Source organism: Trifolium pratense, linkage group LG2, assembly GCF_020283565.1.
Source record: "Trifolium pratense cultivar HEN17-A07 linkage group LG2, ARS_RC_1.1, whole genome shotgun sequence".
Lineage (NCBI taxonomy): Eukaryota > Viridiplantae > Streptophyta > Magnoliopsida > Fabales > Fabaceae > Trifolium > Trifolium pratense.
The window spans coordinates 73,660,353-73,682,893 of record NC_060060.1 but is presented as its reverse complement, the minus strand read 5'-3'; the positions used below and the strand labels follow the sequence as shown (position 1 = coordinate 73,682,893).

At 34.9% G+C, this 22,541-nt stretch overlaps 1 protein-coding gene across 2 annotated transcripts; it reads left to right on the top strand.

The window, feature by feature from the left end:
• Nucleotides 1-2,393: 2,393 nt before the first annotated feature.
• LOC123907691 (tetratricopeptide repeat protein SKI3) lies at nucleotides 2,394-16,122 on the top strand. Of its 2 annotated transcripts, none has more exons than XM_045958055.1 (22): nucleotides 2,394-2,616; nucleotides 2,696-2,764; nucleotides 2,871-3,083; nucleotides 3,215-3,337; nucleotides 3,472-3,555; nucleotides 3,634-3,684; nucleotides 3,770-3,862; nucleotides 5,141-5,281; nucleotides 5,383-5,463; nucleotides 5,589-5,836; nucleotides 5,913-6,084; nucleotides 9,426-9,541; nucleotides 9,647-9,704; nucleotides 9,953-10,018; nucleotides 10,853-11,065; nucleotides 11,150-11,201; nucleotides 11,562-11,935; nucleotides 12,046-12,140; nucleotides 13,692-13,931; nucleotides 14,188-14,831; nucleotides 15,227-15,430; nucleotides 15,748-16,122. In XM_045958055.1, exons 1-22 carry the CDS (start codon nucleotides 2,593-2,595, stop codon nucleotides 15,927-15,929), a joined length of 3,543 nt encoding a protein of 1,180 aa, XP_045814011.1. In that variant the 5' UTR covers nucleotides 2,394-2,592; the 3' UTR covers nucleotides 15,930-16,122. The 2 variants fall into 2 exon arrangements, with proteins under 2 accessions (XP_045814011.1, XP_045814010.1); XM_045958054.1 differs by having other exon boundaries at nucleotides 9,644-9,704.
• The last annotated feature ends 6,419 nt before the right edge of the window (nucleotides 16,123-22,541 follow it).

Here is a 22,541-nt window from a genome sequence, read left to right as displayed (position 1 = left end):
ATTTAGAATATTTGGATTATGTTATCCATATTATGTTGATGTTATAGTTAAGATAAAATCATATGTTTGGTATATGCACATTTATGCATTCATAAGTTGTGTCTATTGATGAGTATCCTAGAGATGATGATATAGTTTACTGTTATTCTAGAGACAGTGATCTATAATGTTTTAGAGACGATGATCTAAAACACATAGATTAAGTTATCCAAGATTATGATGAAATTGTACCACATGCATTAGATGTGTCTAGGTGATATCACATCTATGTGACATTAGAATACATTAGGAATTATGTGTTGTTCCTAATTGTTAAATGATACTTGGCATATATAAAATTCATTTATTAATGTTGATTATTGATACCTCTCAAATGTGATGTATATGATGTGTTACCTGATTATTACAACTCGTTAATAACATATAGTTATGTGATATATGTTATCTTTAACTCACATATACACATGTCTGAGTGTGTCTGATATATGTATGTGGATGTCTGAGTTGTATCTATGCAATTGTTCTTATTTATTTAGTGTCGGATATTTGTTATATTCGATCACTGGTTATGATTATATTATTTAACTCTCTGTTTTGTGTTTGTGCTGAACCGTTGGGGGTTCAGATTCTCAGGTTGTGTATGTTTGTCGGTGTTCGAGTTGTTGGTGAAACTCCCCACTGATTATGACAGGGGGAACGATTAATAGAGTCTTTATTTGATTTAATTAAAGATGTGTTATATTAGAAAAGAAATTTTGTATAAGCGACGTTTAGTATTTTATTACATTAGTAATGTCTTTGAAGTATGTAATACCTTAAACCATCATTTTATATTTTATCTTCGACTTCGAGTCGTTTTAATTTTATTATCCGCTGCGTATTTTGGAATTTTTTTATATAGTTAGATTTATTTAAATATTGGGTTTGGGTGTTACAGAAGCCGAGACATTTTGGTGACTTTTATTTTATCATATTATTTATAGGCATTTTGCCGTTGTATGTTATTAACTTGGATGTTGAATTTGTATTTAAATGTACTCTGTTGATTATTAAATAAATCAAATATTTACTAAACTTATGATATTATCCTTTATATTATTTTGATCCTTAACCTTTATCCTAAGCATACCTTTTATAACTCTCGGGCCCTTCATCCTTGATCTTTATTCTTTATCATCGATTTTCGTTCAAACAACACAATTAGTTGCCACAAATTAATTTTTACATCTACCATAGGGGTGGCAAAGCGGCGGTCTGCCCCACTTAGGCCTGACCCCGAAACCCTTTCAAGAGCGAGATAGCGCATGACATTCATTTCTTCTTGAACTTTCACAGTGTACCTCTTGTTCGCTACTTAAGAAGAATGACAAAAAAATTAATTTTTTTCCAGGGGATTTTATGGAGAGTGTGAAATCTTCAACCGTTCTTGCCATTGAATATTTTTATCCATCCACTATTTAGGTAGTGAATTTAGTTTACTAATTAACTAGGAACAATGGTTTTTGAAATGAAATTTCGTGCAACAAAATTTAAAGAGGTTAGTAGGGATATCGCACTACATGTGCAAGAGCTGGATTTCGAACCTCAGACACTCTAGCCACTAAACTATTTGATAAACAAAACTCTATATTTATAAATCAAAGTACCGGTAAAATTGTAAAATTAGACATAAATGACCAAATATCTATGCTTTGCTTGGTTCAAAAGAAAGTGGATGGATGGAAAGAATAAAGGAAAGATTTTTTTTTTGAAAACCGGGATTCCGGTGTTTGGTTTCTTTGTCAAAGAGGAAAGAAAGTTGGTTTTTGGTGGGTTCCATGTCCAAAAATCTTCTGTCCAAGATCGGGCATAAAGTATGGAACGAGACCAATTGTAATGAAATGACAAAATGGTCATTCTTTTTTATCCCAATCCCTATTTTTTGGATTTGGATTGACTGCATTCAATTTTCATGCATTCAACTGAACATGTGACTTGGATTTTCAATTATTTTTGAAGATTGATTATGTGTGGTGGATATTATCTTGAATGCATAGGAAAATAAATGCACTCAATCCCAATCCCTATTTTTTTTTGCTTCAGGTGATCTACTTGTTAGCCAATTATATACTTGTTAGCCAATTATATAATTATAAATTATAATATGCTTAACAATTGCCCCGAGCACCGTTTATCATTATACGGGCTTGACTTCTAATGTAAGGTTATTTATGTCATTTTATTAAATTTACATTATATCCATCTTTCCTTCCACTTTCATTCAAACCAAACAACTAACACAATCATTTCACTTTCCATTCAATTTCATTCCTCCTATTTTCTTTTCTCATCCAAACAAACCATTAAAGTTAGGATAAATTTTGTTGGTATAAATAACTACTCCGCGGCTATGTATCGGTGACTCGGGCTCTTTTTTCTGGCTCTAACGCGAATACAGTCTTGCTTAGGTGGCGCCGGTTGAGAAGAAGGCTTGTTGTTGATTCATCTTCCTGGTAAAGTGTCGTTGTTACCACCGTCCGTCCACCATTATCAGCTACTGAAGTTTACTTTCGTCTGGTTCGGCTGTCAAGACCTAGTCAGAGGCCCTCACTGATGGCCTCCGAAACGACGCATACGGTGCGTTCTTCTTGTTCTACTATTTTTTTTCCGCGTGATGCGGTGCAATGTCTCATCATCTTGTGTTATTCTCTCGCAGGATGAAGAACAACATCTCTTCCAACGCTTGAAGGATTCCTCAGACGACGCCTCTCTACATTTTGATATTGTGTGCATTTCATTTCATTCCTTCTCTTTATTATTGATGATGACGATGATTCATCCAATTCACTTGTACTCAATCAATAATGATTGATTGATTGATTTTGATTCAGGGCTTATTATTATGGAATAAAGACGGAGGAGATGCCAACTCCAAGGAAAAAGCTGCTGAACATTTTATTTTATCGGCAAAATATAACCCTAAAAACGGAGAATCTTTCAAATATCTAGGGCATTATTATGGAGGCGTTTCCCTTGATACTCAGAGAGCCCTTAAGTGCTACCAGCGAGCTGTTGCTATCAACCCTGATGATTTCGAGTCTGGGGTGAGCCAATGAATCATTTATTATTATTATTATTATTATTATTATTATTATTATTATTATTATTATTATTATTATTATTATATGCTTCATTTTAATTAAGCTAATAATAATGCCTCCTCCTCCTCCTCCAGGAAGCTCTTTCCGATTTACTTGACCAAGGTGGAAAGGACAGTTTGGAGGTCGCACTATGCCTTGAAGCTACTAAAATCTCACCACGTGCTTTCTGGGCTTTCCGCAGATTAGGTTTCCTGCTGGTCAGTTCTTTCCATTTTTTTTTTGTACAAATTGTTTGATGACAACAATCTCATTATATCTGTATTTAGTCTCTCTTTAATTATTTTACATTCGCTTCATACCTGCCATTAATTTCTTATTTATAACTTATCAGGTTCATCAGAACAAATGGTCCGAAGCTGTTCAGAGTCTTCAACATGCCATTCGAGGCTATCCTACTTGTGCTGATTTGTGGGAAGTAATATATCACCTCTCTTTCCTCTGTTATGTTTCCATTCTCATAGATTTTTTAATAAATATTTTCAAAAATTGTTAGGCTTTGGGCCTTGCTTATCAGCGGCTGGGCAGGTTTACTGCAGCTGTAAAGGTACCTCTTTGCTTGGATTCCTTTTATATTTAAGGATTGGATGATTGATCCCTCAACTACTGTTTCACTTTGGGTTCTCCATCAGTCTTATGGCCGTGCAATCGAGTTGGATAATAAGATGCTATTTGCTTTGGTCGAAAGTGGAAATATTTCATTGATACTTGGTCAATTTAAAAAGGTACATTTTGCTAATCATTAGTTGTTATTATATTCATGTCTTACTTGTCCTCAATTCTTGTTCTCAGTGGTTCTATTTATTCTCTGCATTTATTTTATTTTAGTTTATTGCTGTGATGGTAGTATGATGATTGACAGTATTTGATTTGATATATATTTTTTTGAGCTTAAAACAGTGATTCAAGTGCGTAAAAACAAAAAAGTGATTCAAGAGAACATTTATTCGAGAAACGTTAGTTAATTTATGAGTTAGGTTTTTATCAACAAAAACTGTTTTCTATTGGATAGGTTATGACATCAAATCCATTATATGGACTAATAGATGGATTGGATATATATATATATATATATATATATATATATATATATATATATATATATATATATATATATATATATATATATATATATATATATATATATCCATTAAAATGGCTAATTAATGAGTTGATTTTTAAAAAAATAATGGATCCAAATTCGTAAATGATTGATGGTTTATTGTTTATCCCTCCATTATTATCTAGTCCATAATTCATCTATTCCTTCTATTTGCCACTCTTGCATATAAAAGCGAACAACTTCAATATTGGATTATGTTTGGTTAAAAACTAAGTCAAAACAGATTCTAAGTATTCAAAATTTTGACAAGATGGTTTGTGTTTTTTTAATTTTTTTTTAAAAACTTTTAGACCCTCACCTGTAACTTCTGTTCCACCACTGAATCCTGTGCAGCATCCAGTTTCGCTGCTGTGTCATTGTGTATTGTTGTAGCCTCGGCTTCTTCTATCTTTTTGCAAACAATCGCAGAAAAAATCATTTTCCTCCTCTAGAAATAGCAAGTTGACCCTGTCCTCAAAAGCCACAATTGCCTAACTTCATTGTATCCTCTAATTCCTTAATTCTTAACAGAAAGTGTTCGTCATCCAGGAAACATGGATACTTACTATCTAGAGAACCATATATGGCTTAAAACAAGCACTAAGAGTTTGGTTTAAGAGGCTAAAATCTATTATGACGGTTCTAGGGTTTAAAGCAAGTTGGTGTGATCCGTCGCTTTTGATTTAACTAATTATGCTCACATTGCCTATCTACTTGGCAATGCAGATCATATTATATTATAGTCACATACAATTCATCTCAGTATTTTCAGTAGCTATCACAAACTGCACTGATCACCCAACTATACACCTCCTTTATATGACGCTGTTTGATTCGTGTGGATCTGTCTCTATATATTGAAAAAACATGTAAATTTGCCTCCCTGCCTTTTCTTATGAAGGGGGTTGAACAATTTCAACAAGCTTTGGAGATTTTGCCAGATTGTGTGCCTGCACAATATGGACTTGCTTTGGGACTGCTTAGTTTGGCAAAAGATTGCATTAACCTAGGAGCATATCAGTGGGGATCTTCATTGTTAGAGGTTTTCTCTTCCATTCTTTTTAATAATTGTACATCATTTGCTATCACGGTGAACTCTTCCATTTTGGCAACATTTTGTTAACCTCGTTGAACTAATTGCAGGAAGCATCTGAGGTTGCCAGAAAGAGTGCTCGTTCTTTCATGAATATCTCGTGTATTTGGAAGCTACATGCAGATATTCAGGTATCTTTGAGTACAATGTTTGTGTTTTTCATTATTTCTTTTTCATTTTTAAAGGCCTTCATTATATTTAGAAAAATTATTGTTTCATGTATTGTTATATGCTATTTTATTTTGATCTATGATAGCTTGCATATGCAAGATGTAATCCTTGGATTGAGGAGGTCCAAAAATTGGAATCTGATAAGGAAGCCTTTAGTGCTTCTATCATTTCATGGAGGAAGACCCGCTTTTTGGCTGCAACACATGCTAGGTTTTCGTACCAACGAGCCTTACACTTATCTCCATGGCAAGCAAACATCTACAGTGACATTGCAGTAACTTCAGATCTCATTACATCATTGAGCAAAAATTTTAAACAAGACTTAAGTGCACGGTACGATCTATGTAATTTGATAAGTTTCAATGATCTCCTTGACTATTGTGTTCCCTCAACATAGCTGTTTCAGCAGGCAGCTAGCAGAAAAGATGTCCGTTGGAGCCTTGCTACTCGAGGGTGACAATTATGAGTTCTGGGTGGCATTGGGGTGTTTGTCTGACCATAATGCACTAAACCAGCATGCTTTGATCAGAGGACTGCAATTAAATGTATCTCTAGCTGTTGCTTGGGGATATCTTGGGAAGGTACTTTCTGATGCGATCAGTAAACAGTAAAATTCCAATTTGGTAACTATTTGTTGTAAAGTGAGCTACTTCCCTTGCCTCAATCCCTATTAGTTAGTCGGGGACTGGTCCTTCCCTCGATATTACGCTCTTTTTTTTTTTATGTGTATAGAACTCTTTTTTGACATAATAGCTGTATATTCCTGCAATATTATTATGGGTAAATAGGGTTTTACCCCCTGCAAAATGGGTGAATTTTGCATTACCCCCCTGCAAAATATTTTTTTGTGATTACCCCCCTGTAATATAAAGATTCATTCAATTACCCCCTAATTCGCCAACTAGACATGAAATCTTTTTTTTTTATAATGTGGCATGCATATGTGGATTTTCTTAGAATTTTTATTTATTTTTATTATTATAATGATTCCAAATCATTGTTATTTAAAATAAAAAATAAAAAAATCTTCATCTCAAATCCCACAAATTTTTTTTCCAAAAAACAACCTTCTTATCAAATCTCAGGAAACAACTTTCATCTCAAATCCCTAAATCGAAAAAAAAAAAAATCATCATCTCCACAATTCCTCCAATTCAAACTCTTCCTCCACCTCCTCCATAACCACCACCACCAACAACAACCCTAACATAATCAACTCCTTCATCCCTCTCCTTCCTGGTCTCTACACGTGTTCATTCCTTTGATGTGAAGGATATGGGTTGGGTTAGCAATTACAAGTTCAAGAAAAATAACAACAACACATGTTCTCCAAACATCATTAATTCTGATTTAATTTTAATTTTTTGGAAAATCAACAAACAACAAAATTGAGAGTGATGCCTCAAGGAAGAGAGATGCAATTTGTGGGAAAGAGAGATGGACGACGACGGTGGTGGTGGCTGGTGGTGGAGAATGAACTGTGAGATTTTATGTTTTGAGAAACTTATGAGTTTTTTATGGTTTTGGATTTATGAGTTTGAGATTGAATTGATGAGATGAAATTTAAGATTGAAGATGAAGTTTGTTGTTGTTGTTGTTTGTTCTTCCCATGAGAGTGGTGAAGATTGTTGATGTTTCTTGCTGTTTGTTTTTTCCCTTTTTTGTTTTAGGTCAATATGTGGCAAAATAAAAATTAAATAAATAAAAACAGTAAAAAAAAGCCACGTATGGTTGCCATGTCAGCAAAATTAAGATTCCAAATCCATGTTGTCAATTCAGGGGGGTAAAACAAAGAATCTTAATATTACGAGGGGGGAATCACAACTTTTTATTTTACAGGGGGTAATGCAAAATTCTCCTATTTTGCAGGGGGTAAAACCCTATTTACCCTATCATTATTTTTTCTTTATCAGGACTGATTTAGAATTTTGCATAAGCTTATAAAAAACTGTATATCACCTATTATTCAAACTATTACTTGTGATTGATTTAGAATTAAAATCTTGCCAAGAATTGTGTGAATAATATTTGGATTATTATTCTGTTAGATACGGGCCTTAATTAGGATAGCAATAATAAGGGGCCTTGTTAGTTATTATTATTAGGCAGTTTTTATTATTATTTGACAGTTTTTAGAAAATAACTGTCATATGGAACTGCAGTTAGATTAGAATAGGTAGTTTTTATAGAAAATAACTGCCATATAGAAGGCCTATAGATAGAAGGGGTGATTTAGAAAGAGGGTATCTTGGGATTTGCTAGAAAGGGGGCCATTTTGGCATTGGGAGGTGCAGATCCTCGAAGTTCTGCGATACCATTCTTGTAATCAAAGGGATTTTCCCTATTTCTTTCTTATTTATCAGTTTATTTCTATCACATCTCTTTCAAGTTGATATTAGAGCTACCGATTTGTCAGTCTCTGTTCTGCTGTCCATACCTTCACTGCTTATCTTGCATACCCAGCCTTCATTGCAGGACCTGTTTTTCTGTTTTTTTTTGGCCATGAGCCCTACTTATTCCTGTGTTCTTCGGTCAACACAAGACATTCAGGGCCCAGCAAGAAGCCCCTGGATAGATTTGAAAGTCTTTGACTGGCCAACCTCAAAAGTACTGTCACTGAAAACTGCAGTATCCATCCACCATACGTGCTGCTGTTGACCCCAAACCGACCCCAATCTGGTTGTAACAATGTCCTTCTTCATTCTTGATGGTAATCATTATTACTTCATCAATATTCTCTGTGTTATATTCTTTCGTCGTATTTCTTGATAGACTTTCATAGTACCATCAATACCACCATGAGGCGGCCATGGCAGCCGTTACTCCCTTCTGAGAAGCGATGCTGCATGTGGGGGCGGCCCTATCGTACCCTAAGTATTAATCCAAAATGCAATTCAGTTTCCTTAAGATAGGGCTTTGATTGGTTTTTTTCTTTGAATGGCAAAACGAAGGGTGTGTTTTGGGATTGGAAGATACTTATCGCTGGTGTTGACATCATCACTTCTTCCTTCTGGGCACTAGATAGATAGATAGATAGATAGATAGATAGACAATCTTCCATTATTATTATTATTATTATTAAATAATTAAAATAAAACTGAAATAATTTTATTAAGAGATCTAACAAAATAATATCGTATTTGTAATTTTTAAGAGCATTATATTCGTAACTGAGCGGTTTTTTTTTCACCTTATTTCGTGATTGCCATTTGTGAGGATTATTACTCTGACTATAGCTTGTACCTTTTACTCAATAATATTTAGTATTCTATTCTCATACATTTCCTTTATTAGGATAGACTTAATTGTGCCTATATATTGGCATTATATCTATAAATTCAATAAGTGAAGTACATTTGTTTTCTCTAATATTTTCAAGTGATTCCCTGTGACACCACCCATTTCTCCTTGTTAGCGGCCAACACTCGGTGGGATTTAGTCCCACATCGGATAGATAGGACTCTTGAGAAGAGTTTATAAAGAGGAGGCAATCCTCACCTTAAAAGCCGGTTTTGTAAGGATGAGTTAGGCCTCGATATTCATGATATGGTATCAGAGCCTATCGGGTCTATCGTTGGGCTTCCGACATCGTTCACGCTTCAGGCCCATTGGGCCGGGCTGAAGCGTGAGGGGGTGTGTTAGCGGCCAACACTCGGTGGGATTTACTCTTGAGAAGAGTTTATAAAGAGGAGACAATCCTCACCTTAAAAGCCGGTTTTGTAATGATGAGTTAGGCCTCGATATTCATGACACTCCTAAATATACACCGTGGATATCAGTGGTTGTCTATCATAAGTAGTATGTGGTTTGGTAACATGATAAATTTGCACCTATGGTTTAATGTTTTAATGCACATCATCATACAAAAGACATTGGAAATTCTTTATGTGCAGATTTCAGCATGATTTTGTCTAAATTTCAGTTATATTTTAAAGCGGGTGAAAAGCAATTGGCAAGACAAGTGTTTGATCGTGCACGAAGTATTGATCCTGGCCTTGCATTGCCATGGGCAAGTATGTCAGCTGAGTCTTACGGAAGGTATTATTCTAGTGTCATTTATCTTGACATATCATGTAGCATGTAAATGGTAATTTAGTCTATTAGTTCACTAGTTTTATAACTATATACCATCTTTATTAGTAGGGAGCCGGCGCCAGATGAGGCATTTGAAAGCTGTTCCCGAGCCGTGCAGATAATGCCTGTAAGTTACTAATTTCTGAGACTTAACATGTAAGAAGTTGGAAATGTGTTTATTGTTCCCTGCTGTTGGTGTTTGCTGTTTATTTACACCCTTAGTGTTAGCCAAATATCAATATATCAGGAATTTTCCTCTCAATATCTGTTTTACTTTTATAGATTTATGGCACACATTATTTTAGCCAAAATATTTTTCTTAGGTGTGTTAATTTTTTATTACCTGCTTTGAAATATTTGTTGGTTACTGTGCAGTTAGCTGAATTCCAAATTGGGCTAACTAAGCTTGCTTTGCTGAGTGGCCATCTTTCATCTTCACAGGTTAGATTATGTGGTAAATTAGTGATTTGCTGTGCTGATTACACATTTTATTTTGCCTCTTGTTAGTTTGTGATGACTGGGAAAAATGGTGAGAAAGCTCTGAATTTTGTTCTGTATTTTCTGATTCAACCTCTGGTTATAGTGAAATACAGAACGATAGTTGTAGTCAGCAGCTATGATCTCTACAAGAGTCTAGTCAAACTGAAGTTCAGAGACCATCCTAGTGAGTTTGAGCGATATATCCTGCATTACCTGATATGGGGAGTGGGGGGGTACACTCTGCACATGGAACACGAACACGATTGTAGGAAATTGGTGGGTGTCATATATTTGGTGAGGATGTCTACCTAGTGGCCACTGATCTTAAGGTGGCACATGAATAACAGTAGCTGTTTGCTATGTCCAATTCCATCTGTTTTTTGCAGCCATTCATGGGTGAATTGGATTGTGTGATCAAAGAGTTATGGTTTTCAGTAGGTTGGCAAAGGAAGGGAACTGAAAGCTTTGAAAAGAGTCTGAAGCCAGAGTTCCGGTTGTTACTTGAGCCAAGATTGTATACTCCACTCCACAGGAGAATTTTGCGAACTGTACGACAACAGAACTAATTCTAGATCTTACAAAACCTCTTCCTTAACCGTAGAAAATCAGCCCAAAAAGGGCACATAGAACCTGCAACAGCGTATACTCCCTATTTCTCAAGAAACTGAAGCCTAGAGATTAAACTATAGTGAGTTTGAGCTATACAATCTGCAATAACGATGGTCCCTATTACACCTCTTAAGAAACAATTGCCTACCTTTAAATGCATGCTGAGTCCGCATCTAACTGTCACAGGTTTTTGGAGCTATTCAGCAGGCTGTACAGCATTCCCCTCACTATCCTGAATCCCATAACTTACATGGACTGGTATGTGAGGCTCGAAAAGATTACAAGTCTGCTGCTACATTTTATAGGTTAGCACGTCATGCATTTAGCATTGGCTCACAGAGTAATCAAAACTCACATATAAGGGATGTTTCTATCAATTTGGCTAGATCACTTTCCAAGGTAGATATACTTGAGATCCCTTAGTCCTATTTATTTTATTAAATCCTGTGATTATGTTCATTAACTCGATACCTTTTTATTTAGGCCGGGAATGCTGCTGATGCTTTGCAGGAATGTGAAAATTTGAAGAAAGAAGGTTTGGGGTTCAAATTTTGTAATTTATCTGTTCAGAGTTATTTGATTTCATTTTTTCCTTCAAAATTTTAAAGCCTTATTGTTGGGATTGAATGTTAAATTAATGTTTCTAAAAGTATCCATGTCCAGTCTAAGCGTGTTCTAACTGATTTTTGCTCATAATTCCCGAGAATGAATTATGAAGTAAATAAAAGCTGTGTATTCATGTGAACTGTCACATGTAAAGCACACGATTTGGGCATGCTACACATGTGTTATACCCTGTGATTTTCGTCTGGACATTTTTTTGCTGAGGATAGCGTGAAAATTTATTTGAATTTTTGTCGTCCTCCTAACACCTTAGCATGGTATGTTGTTCAAGGGGCGCTTGATGAAGAAGGTTTGCACGTGTATGCTTTCTCGTTATGGCAACATGGTGAAAAGGATTTGGCTCTCTCTGTAGCTGGGAGTCTTGCTGCAAGTCTTTCTTCTATGAAGAAAGCATCTGTGGCGGCATCCATTTGTTTCATCAGTAGATTAGTGTACTTCATATGTGGACTGGATGCAGTCATTACTAGCATTGTCAAGATGCCAAAGGAGCTATTTCAGAGTTCAAAAGTTAGTTTTGTTATGTCAGCTATCAATGCACTTGATGCACAAAATCGTCTTGGATTGGTCGTCGCAAGTACCCGATATTTTCTCAAATATCAAGAAGAAATTTCTAGGATGCACTTTTTAATAGCGCTTGGGAAATTGGTATTTTTTTAGCCTCTTGATTTGGATTCCTCCTGTCTCCTTGATTTCTTCATAAAAAATCTTGTAAAATTTAAGACGAGATAGAAAAATGTAATGGTATGATTTGACAGGTGAAAAATGAATCTGATTTCTGCCTTGACGTTAAAAGTGGAATTGCCTACCTCAGGAAAGCGCTGCACATGTTTCCTAACTGTAATTTGATAAGGTAGTTTTTTAATGAGAAGTTTTGTACACAAATATGGTAATTTGATTGAACCGATTTTTAGTTTAAGTTAATCATATAGTCACTTGATTCTTATTTTGGTCCATATTAAGGAAATTATAGGTTGAGCAGTTTAGGATTAGGAAAAGAGAGAAAAGTTATATTTGGAACTCGAAGAAAGTGACGGAAAACCAGATAGGAAGAACCAAAAGAATTAGAGGTGTCTCCCCTAATATGATTTCTCATTATTTATATCTAATCAATCCCCTTCCAGTCCCTTCTAACTAATAATCTAGTAATTAAGTAACTAGCAAAACAGTTGTCCTTATTCTACAATCTACACTAATGATACATTATAACAAGTTAACTGTAATAAACTGAAAATATGATATAATAGATTAACCTTATACGCCTATATATAGTACTCATTAGGTCAAATAATAGTACTATGATAGGTAAACTCTTTAGTTACTTTATTTGTTATAGGATTAGGCTGTGATGTATATATTAAGAAGTCCCGCATCGGATGTGAGTTGGCCTGGACAAGGGTTTATAAGTAAGAGGCAATCCCCACCTTACAAGCCGGTTTTGTAGGGTTGAGTTAGGCCTAACTCCCAATTTTAAGATGGTTTCAGAGCCCGGTTGTTGGGGGAGCAATAAGTGAGTGGTGATTGATTGGAAGAGTTGAGGTTGAACACTTTATAAGTGAGAGGACCCATAAACCTAATGCCTTAAGGTTTTGGGTGAAAGTGTGGTGTCAAAGTCACTTGTAAGATTGCTCAATGCCCAATGTGTTGATCCAATCCAGTGAGGCTCCTCCCTCACGACCCAACAGCGGTATCAGAGCCTCTCCAAGATTCGTTGGGCCACCCGCTATTGGGCCACCCGCTATTGGGCCACATACCATTTATATCCACGCACCAAACCCTATAGTGATGGGTGTGAGGGGGTGTGTTAAGAAGTTCCACATCGAATGTGAGTTGACCTAGACAAGGGTTTATAAGAGGCAATCCTCGCCTTACAAGCCGGTTTTGTATGGTTGAGTTTGGCATAACTCCCAATTCTAAGAGTATAAATAAAAGGAAGAGCATTAGAGAGAGGGCATGTTGTCATTTGAAAGAGTTAAGGCCTTTGGCCAGGGAGGGTGACGACTTGCAATTTACACTATAACAGACCTTCATTTTTTTTCTTTCCCATCTCCCTATTTCAGTCTAATAAATTTTAGTCTGTATATGTATCAATTTGTATTGGAACTCTTATCTTGGAGCTGCGGGGATTGCTCTTGAAAATGATTCCATGTTTCCAACATTTTCTTGTAAATTGTATTCAAAGATGTATATAAATAGCATTATGTTAGTGTGTTACTTGCCAAAGTGTATTTAAAAAATATTATCTTTTATTTCCATACTCGATAGTACCTTGCCTTCCAAGTCTTAAAAAAGTTTTCTTGGTTGGTATTCTCTGCCCCAATTTTTTAATCATGCATTTTTTGATCTTGCTAGCTTTGTGTGGAGTTTGCTAACATCCTTTCTATTGCACATTTCATTTGGACAGGAATCTTCTGGGCTATCTCTTGCTTTTCTGTGAAGAACTAAACAATTGTCATGTGGCAACTAGGTTTTGTAAACTGGACCATCCTGATATGTCTGATCAGGAAGGTTTAAAATCAGCTTATGATATTCATGGTGCTGGAGCAGTTGCTTGCTATGTCACTGACAACAATCCGAAGTTTACTTTTCCAACTTGTTCAAAGAAGTGTTCTAGTCATCCACGAGCTATCAAATACCTTCAGAAGTACTACTATTTCCCTTTATGCTTTATCACTTGTAAACTGCCCAGAAATTTGATCCCATTTTGTTATTGTTTAAATTCCTTCAACCTCGGATATGAATATGTGGCTAGGTCAAATTGTTTTGTTAACTCAGGAAAATAAACATTCTTTTCCATCAAATTTGAGTATGATTGTAGAGTTTTCTATTTAAAAATATCGAAGCCATAATTTCCCCATGACAAGGATAATCATATTACATTTCTCCCTTCAAAATTGCAGATACATTCATCAGAAACCATGGAATCATGATGCCCACTACTTGCTTGTTCTTAATTATCTTCAGAAGGCACGTGAACAGAGATTTCCTCATCATCTCTGTGGTCTACTAAATCGTCTAATTCAAACTGCTCTTTCAAATGAATTGTATAGCGAGACAGAAATGCGTTATCAATATAGACACTTCCAACTTCTACTTTGTGCTTCTGAGATCAGTTTACAATGTGGGAATCACATGAGCTGTATCACTGATGCCAAAAAGGCTTCTCAACTTGTGCTTCCTGATGATTATTTATTCTTTGCACATCTACTATTATGCCGTTTGTATGCCATGAAAGACGATCATCTAAATTTTCAGAAAGAGTATGCAAAGTGTTTGGAGCTCAGGACAGATTGCCATATTGGTTGGATCTGCCTCAAACTTATGGAATGCCATTTTGAACTGGAAATAGATTCAAATGCCATAGACTTGAACTTCGAAGAATGCATTAAAAGGGGTGGAAATTCATGGAATATGTGGATGGCTGCATATAACCTAGTGAGAGGAGTGAATTTGTTGCAAAAAAGGGATTTAGTCTCAGCCGAAGAGTTTGTGGCACAGGCTTGTTCATTGGCTGGTTTTGAAAGCTGCCTCTTTCTATGTCATGGTATGTATTTGCGTTGGGCGAGAGCTTCAAAAAACCCTCTTGCATGAATTATACTATGGAAAAATTTATCTGGTTTTTAACGATGATACAGTATGCTAATTGTTATTAAGTCTTGTCTTCTTATAAATATTACTTGATATGTATTTTTTTTATTAGCTAATTTATTGCCCCCAAATCCCAAAAATAGTTTTATCATTTTATTAGAATAAAACTCGTTGATCTCCTTTTCTGTGTAAGTGGATACCGACAATTGGCAGTTAGTTGTCTTTGGATCCTTTTCGCCCTCATCTCTACGTCTTCTGCATCAAGGATAAATTTTAATATTAATATCCATTGGGATCATTTTTTTTGAACAAGTGTATGCATTGGGATCATATTGTTTAATTTTATGTCAGGTGCCATCTGTATGGAGCTTGTCAGGCAGCACAGTAGTCCTCACTACCTATCACAGGCTATTAAGAGCCTTACCAAAGTTCGTGAGTTTTCGCTGGTTCCCTTACCTTTTGCCTCAATACTATTGGCTCAAGCAGAAGGAAGCCTTGGTTCTAAGGAGAAATGGGACAGAAACCTTCGCCTTGAATGGTATAATTGGTCGTCAGGTTTGATTTCTATTCTTTTTCTGGAAATTTTAATTTTTAAGTTGTGAGGAATGGAAGAACTAAATATAGTTCAGTTTCTGTTGCCATATTCCATATAAAAGAGTGTCATTATCATTGCATGTTGGGGCTGTGATGCGGGTATTATTTGTTTCGACTAACTCAAATTAATCAAAATATTAACTGGTATTTGCAAGGTTGAGCTGCAATGCTTTTTGATCTCATGATAGATCAGCAGAACCTCATGTAATAATTGATACCGGTTATTTATTATTCAATAATTGCTAACCTCTGGATGAATGTCTGCTACTTTTGTGTAGAAATGAGGCCTGCAGAGGTCTACTTTCAAATGCATTTGCTTGCCAGACAGTTGAAAGTTGGGCTAAGCTCTATGTCTAGCATGGAGTCCTCTCAAAGTCCCCATAGATGGGTTATTCAGGCAATACACGCGAATCCTTCTTGCATGCGATATTGGAGGGTTTTACAGAAGCTTATGGAATAATCATGAAAACAGAAGGAACAAGTTTCACGATCGGGAGTGGTCGGGTTCTGTATATGTTTCACTTCTATTGTCTGCTATTTGAGAAAGAGGATGTTTGATCAAATAAATAATTTGTAAATGGCAATGTGGAATTTCATATCTTGACCAAAGCAAGAGTTAAATGATAACAGTTTGATGCTTCATACTCAGCAAACAAAAATATTATATCATTAAAAATGCGTGATGAGAACTGAGAAATTTTCACCTTTAGTAAATAAGGAAACTCTTAAAAGAAGTTACAAGGGACACATCCTAGCTATTTTCACCTATTAGATTTAGACGTGAATCCTTATAATACTAGTGCCACACCCGTGCACGGGTATTATGCGGTATTTTATATTATAATGTTGAAAAATCATTCGTATAAATTGAAACAATAAATATTATGAAAATTATAATAATAACATCAACAACAAAATAATAATAATAATAATAATAATAATAATAATAAAAGTAATGTAAATATAAGATAGATATTAAAGATGTGTTTATACATTTCAAAATGAGTATAATGGATCATATTGCATCTACCAAAAATATACAATTGACGTCAATGTGAGCTATATACTTTTTTTTTTTTTATTCTTCATAATATATGATATTTAATTAACTTACTTTAAATAAAGGATGAACAAAAAATAAATAAAAAAGGGCGTTGATAGACAATAGACCAAGGAGCGAAAGCCACCCTAGGTAAGGCGCGGGTTTAGTCTTCCAAGTAAAGGTTACGAAGTAAATGGACTGACTTATTTTGATGGACTTACTTTATCGCCTTTCCCCAGTAACCTCTGTCTCACTTATTGACGATGTCAGCGGTTCGAGTCCGCTTATCTCCAACTCGTGAATTTGAATGATATATAAAACTATATGATAGCACTCACAGCACTCCCCTTTTTCCGCTGCGGTCCGAACCCGGTGCCACATTAGGTTAGGGAGCTGGGCTTTTTTCGCTCCTCTCTCATTCGTTCGAGCTGCTTCGCTCCTCCGCATCCCAAAGCGCGCTGCCCTCCTAGGCGCTAAACACTAAGTCCATTAGCTTTTTAATATTTTCATCTTTAGGTTCTCTTTGATATCACTTCTTTCAATCACATGCAAATAACATCTAAAAAAATTAAAATAGAGACATATTATTTAGATTAAAATATCAATCAATATATGAGATTTAAAATTAAAACGAAAGCTAATAATCATTACCAACTATTTTTTTTCTTCTTCAGTTGAATTCAAAATATCTTGGAATGACATAAAATCAAAATGGTTCAATGGAATGTGTGGAGCATCGATCTTGGTAAATGTAGTAGTAAACATGCAATTCAGCTTATACTTATGTGATGTAATTTTATGCTTATCAGTTCCTCCAACCAATATATTTTCAACCTTATATGTTGATCCTTCTCCAACTATTTATTTTATCTTTGACACCAAACTCTTTCCCACAGTAGCAAGAATCTTATCGCACTGGATGATCAAAGTAAAAAAAGGGAAAAAGTCAATAATAAAAAAAAATCAATAGAAATTTTGTGAAAATGTGAGAAGTATATCAAGATAGTTGATCACCTTTTCATCAACAAACAACATATTCATAGACGTAACCTAAGTTGGTTTGTATTTGTTTGTTACATTCCACACATGAACTATTCGAACTTTCAACTTTAGATTTGCTTTTCCAGCTACTATAGCGGACATAAGAGTGTAGATAGGAGCCATGGTTTGAAAGAGTGTTTTTTTTTTTTAACTAAAAACTAAACTCAATAGAAATGTATGCATGACTAAAGAAGTAACTGATATGCTACTTATATATACCTATATGTATATGATAACAACCGATCAAAGAGAATGAGTGGGGATCATCAAAATTGAATGAAATATGATAATGATAATGGTTATACATTTCAATCTCATAACCTATAACTCTTTGCATAACCTTATCAAAATATTTATCATGTGTGAAAGGTGAAGAAATGCTTAGAAGGATTGACACATTTATATAGGAACCAATTAACTGTGCAAAGGTTGTGAACTGTTGAATGTAATTATTAGGGGAAATGAAGAGAAATCATGAGGAAGTGAGAGTTACATGATTGTGTGACCTTATGCATCATATCATATGGATAGCCAAGGGTCAAGCATAATTGTTTTTAGATTTTATCCTCTTGTACGTGTAACAATATATTATTTTGATTAGTATATTGGATATTGGAGAGATATAATTCTTTATTATTTATTATGGTATATGAAGAGTAGATAGAGATGACAATAGTATAAAAACAAAAAAAAATATAGATGACAACGATATAATATAAGGAAGTGATGTGACATTATTGAGTGATTTAATTGAATGTAAATGGCTGACGTGGATTAGAGTTGAGATGAGTAGTAGGAGAACTATCTAAGATTTATATTTTAATGCATTAACTATGGAACATGTATGATGTAAATGGATGGATTTTTTTTTGCAACTAATGGAATATATGGTGAGTAAGTAGTAAAGTGTGACTCTTTAGTATAAGTTCCTCATGTTTTAATGTGGACAATATGAAAAGTCATCTATATAAATGTAGGTATATGAAAAGTAGATAGAGTCTAGAGATGATAATGATGTAAAGAGAAGTGATGTGACATTGTAAGTTGTTGACTTGGCTAAATGGAAAAAATTTATTGGTTTAAGTGGATTAGGGTTTACATAATCTAGGAATTATATATATAGATTATCAGTTTTAGTATTGAAATTATAATGTTATCTTCCTTTCTTTTCTCACTAACTATATTAGCGCAAGTGTCATAACTCTTGAGATATGAATCTTGAAACGTGCATAGGGTTTTCTCTTTTTTTTTGAACAAGAGCATAGGATTTTCTCTGCTAGGTTTTGGCTCTACATTTAGGGTTTGCTCTGGCCTCCACTACCGATGTAGTCATTCCTTGGCAGTGGTTGGCATCAATGTCCATTTGTCACACAACCTAAGTTAAACAACGATTCTGGCTCTGCAGAAAAATTGTTTGTACATATTTTTTGTTTGACTAAATAAACAATTTTTATTCATTCAAATTGACATAATACATCGATGCGTTACAAACTTAAAATTGTTAAAATAAAATGGATGAATATGTGAACAAATTCACAACATTTATGTTAATAGCAAAAGACAACAAATTGACATTCACACAACAAAAATTGGTAATTTGAATAATAAAATCAGATGGAGCTCTGCTAGGGTTTGGTTTCTCAAGTTGGCATGGCTGCCATCTGCCCTTGGCCATGTATGGCCTCTTCTTCCACGCCAAAGCCCATCTCCTCCCCCATGCATTCTCCTCCAGATTTCAAGTCTCTCGTCCCCTGCGATTAAAGTCGACAACCTTTGTATTAAGATCACACAAAATGAATATGAAAAGGGATTAGTGGATTGTAAACGTAATATCCATGGTCAATTAGTAATGAATAAAGGTGAAAAGCCATGGACGACTCGCAATTTATCGGCAAAACTCTTTGCGCTATGGAAAACTCATGGACAGTGGAAGATGATATCCCTCGGTCGAGGTTATTACGAGTTCCAGTTTGGTTCGTTTGAGGATATGCACATTTCTTGGTCTATGGGTTCAATGAATCTAAAACCAGGGGTCTTGCGCCTATCTAAATGAACCAATGACTTCAATCCGTATACACAACGACAAACTCACGCTCAGATATGGATCCGGTTAATGGGATTGCCGCAAGAATATTGGCGTCAACGAACGCTATTTGAAATTGCTAGTGCAGTTGGCACTCCCTTAGCTCTTGATGAATCAACCAAAAATCGCACTTTTGGCCATTACGCACGTGTGCTTGTAGACATGGATCTATCCCGTCATGTATTTGATGAAATTTTGGTGGAACGGGACGATTTCACTTTTAAATTGGGAATCATTTATGAGCGACTACCAGAGTTTTGCAACCACTGCATAACTATTGGCCACAACATAACAACATGTAAATGGTTGCAAGAGAAGCTAGTGGCTGATCCTAAGAATAAGATAGTAAAAGAAGTGGTGGTAAGTAAACCACAATATGTTGCAAAAATAAGTCAACAAACCCTGGTCCTTCAGCCAAGAAGGTTAAGAAAATCACAACAACAAGATTTGGATGCAGCACAACAAGAAAATCACAATGGCAATATTCATGATAATGCTGCAGCACAAGATACAAGTGGTCTAAATAAAAAAGATACATTTCAGTATGGCTCTTGAGAATGTTTTTGATGAAATTGAGCGTGTGGAGCTCCCTACAGAGACTCCACTCATGAGTTTAACAGGTACATAGACTGAGGCAAACATGCAACAAGTGGATGACAGTGCAACAAACAATGAAAAGGCTGATAAGGTTTATTCAGTGAAGAACTAAACAACTTAGGGTTTGGGGTTTGGGGTTTAGGATTTAGGGTATCCATCCATCTCACAACGGTTGTCAAGCACCCTAGATAGTCACCCTTCAAACATGTTTGGAGACATTGGTCACAGGTTGCATAATATCAAGATACCGACTTCATCTCGATCCATCACCAAATACCCCAAGATAAACAATAGAAAACAGCTACAACATACACACACAAGGAAAGAATCAAGATGTTATGCTATAGAATGATTTCCTTAACCTCAGGGTGTGGGTGAACTAAAGGTTCAAGAAACACAAGAAATAGGGGTTTGAATTGGGTTTCTTATAGATTTAAAAAATCTTTTCGCAATGCCCAAAACTAATCACAACAAACAAAACTTTGACTACAAACAACTAGACTCTTAACACAACCAACAAGACTAAGGAAAAACAAAATATTAACAACAACGCGAAGTGGAAAAAGTGGAAAAAGTTACAAAATATCTAGATATTTTCTAGAATAGTATTATTTTAATCATGTGAAGGAGAGAATCAAGGCTAGGATTTGATCTTAGAACTTTATGCTATTGGATCCAAGGGCTAGGATTAATTGGACAAAATTATATATAGGATCAAAAGAGAAAGTTCATAGTTTTCTCCCACTTCTCTCTTTTATGGAACTCTCTCTTTCTTTCCTTTGTTCATCAAATTTGTACCTTTTCCCCTTTTATTACATGAGATCATTGAGACAAATAATCAAACATCTATATATGTAGTGAGGAAACATATAGATTTAAAGAAGTTTGTGAGAAATTCAAAGTTTGTTAGTGATAATGGGAGAAGAGGAAATGCCATTTTCATGCTATATCAAAAGCTCGGTTGATAAAGTGGTAGCTAGGAAAGAGTTGCGGGATGATCTTGTGATTCTTTTAAGCTAAGGAAAGGTAAACAAAAATTCAAACCCTCAATTCTTTAATTTTATGGCCGTGAGGCCTAAGTGTGTGGGTTAGTTTATTTTATTTTCATGGTGTTCATTTTCTTTATTAAAGTTGTAAATCCATGTCTTGTAGTACTAGATCTCTAGAAATAAAGTGTTTTGGTTACTAAAATTTTGATTCACAAGAAAATGAGTTTTGTAGAAGTAAGAGTATGAGCTTTTCACTTTGTTAATAAAGTTGTGTGAGTCTATGTGATTACACATCCAAAAGAAATTTGTTTGTTTTGAGCACTTTAAGTTTAGAGATTTAAAAAAAATGTCAAACGTCATTTTTATTTGATAAACATGTTTATATTGAGTAGATCTATAAACATGTCAGTTTAGTTTTTTCAAAAAAATGATTTTTGTGATTTTCAATTCTGACCAAATTTGAAAAGGGTATTTTCGTCCTTTTAAAAATTATAATTCGTCCTAAAAAGTAAACCATTAGATCCGCCTTTTTAAAACGAAGAAATGAACATATGGTTTGCTAAGATCGGACAAATATTGAATGAGTTATGACCGTTTTATTTTGTAACTGTTTTGTCGGTGATATTGTGTATATTGTCTGAACTCGAGGTTCGGGTGAATGACGGAAACACAAAGGAGACTCCTCCTAAAATCTATTTGTAAATTGGAATGATTTTTTTTTTGTCGAGAATTGTGTTTTAAAAGGGTTTGAAAAGAGATTTTCATTATTTAATGACGTTTTTGTGATAAAAACTATTCTTCGAAGTATTAATGTTTTCAAAAGAGTCGTTTTGAAAATGAGTCGAGCCTAGTTGTAAGGGAGCATCCTAGGTCTTGAATGTTTTAGTAGCCGAGTTAGGACTTATTTGAGTAACTAATTATAATGGTGTATTAACTTAATCAAGTTGAATGATTAAGGGATAAAAGGTTTAGCCGGATTAGGGACTTCGTCTTGCTCGCGTAGCGTATGTTGAACGTGTTGGAACCTTGCTGAGGTAAGGGCACTTTCTAACGATTCCATATATCTCGAAATATCGAGTGTTTTTTATGCATGTGTAATTTTTTGCTTGAATATGTGTATTTGCTTGATGTGATGCAATTTGAATTATGAGCATGTTGGAAATTTCATATGATTGAATAATATGAAATGTGGTGGGTGGCATTTAGTATGGTCAAGCATAAAACTCGTCTTTAAATAAAATCAGAGTTATCTTTTTTCAAAATGGCGATCGGAATGCAATGCCTCTTTCATAAATTTTATTATGTTTTTGAGTCTAGTGA

Bases quoted from the DNA above. Each gene is read 5' to 3' on its own strand.
- LOC123907691 (XM_045958054.1), top strand. From the start codon at position 2,593: ATGGCCTCCGAAACGACGCATACG. The intron at 3,338-3,471 runs GTCAGTTCTTTC...ATAACTTATCAG, and splicing joins GCAGATTAGGTTTCCTGCTG to GTTCATCAGAACAAATGGTC. The intron at 15,431-15,747 runs GTTTGATTTCTA...ACTTTTGTGTAG, and splicing joins ATGGTATAATTGGTCGTCAG to AAATGAGGCCTGCAGAGGTC.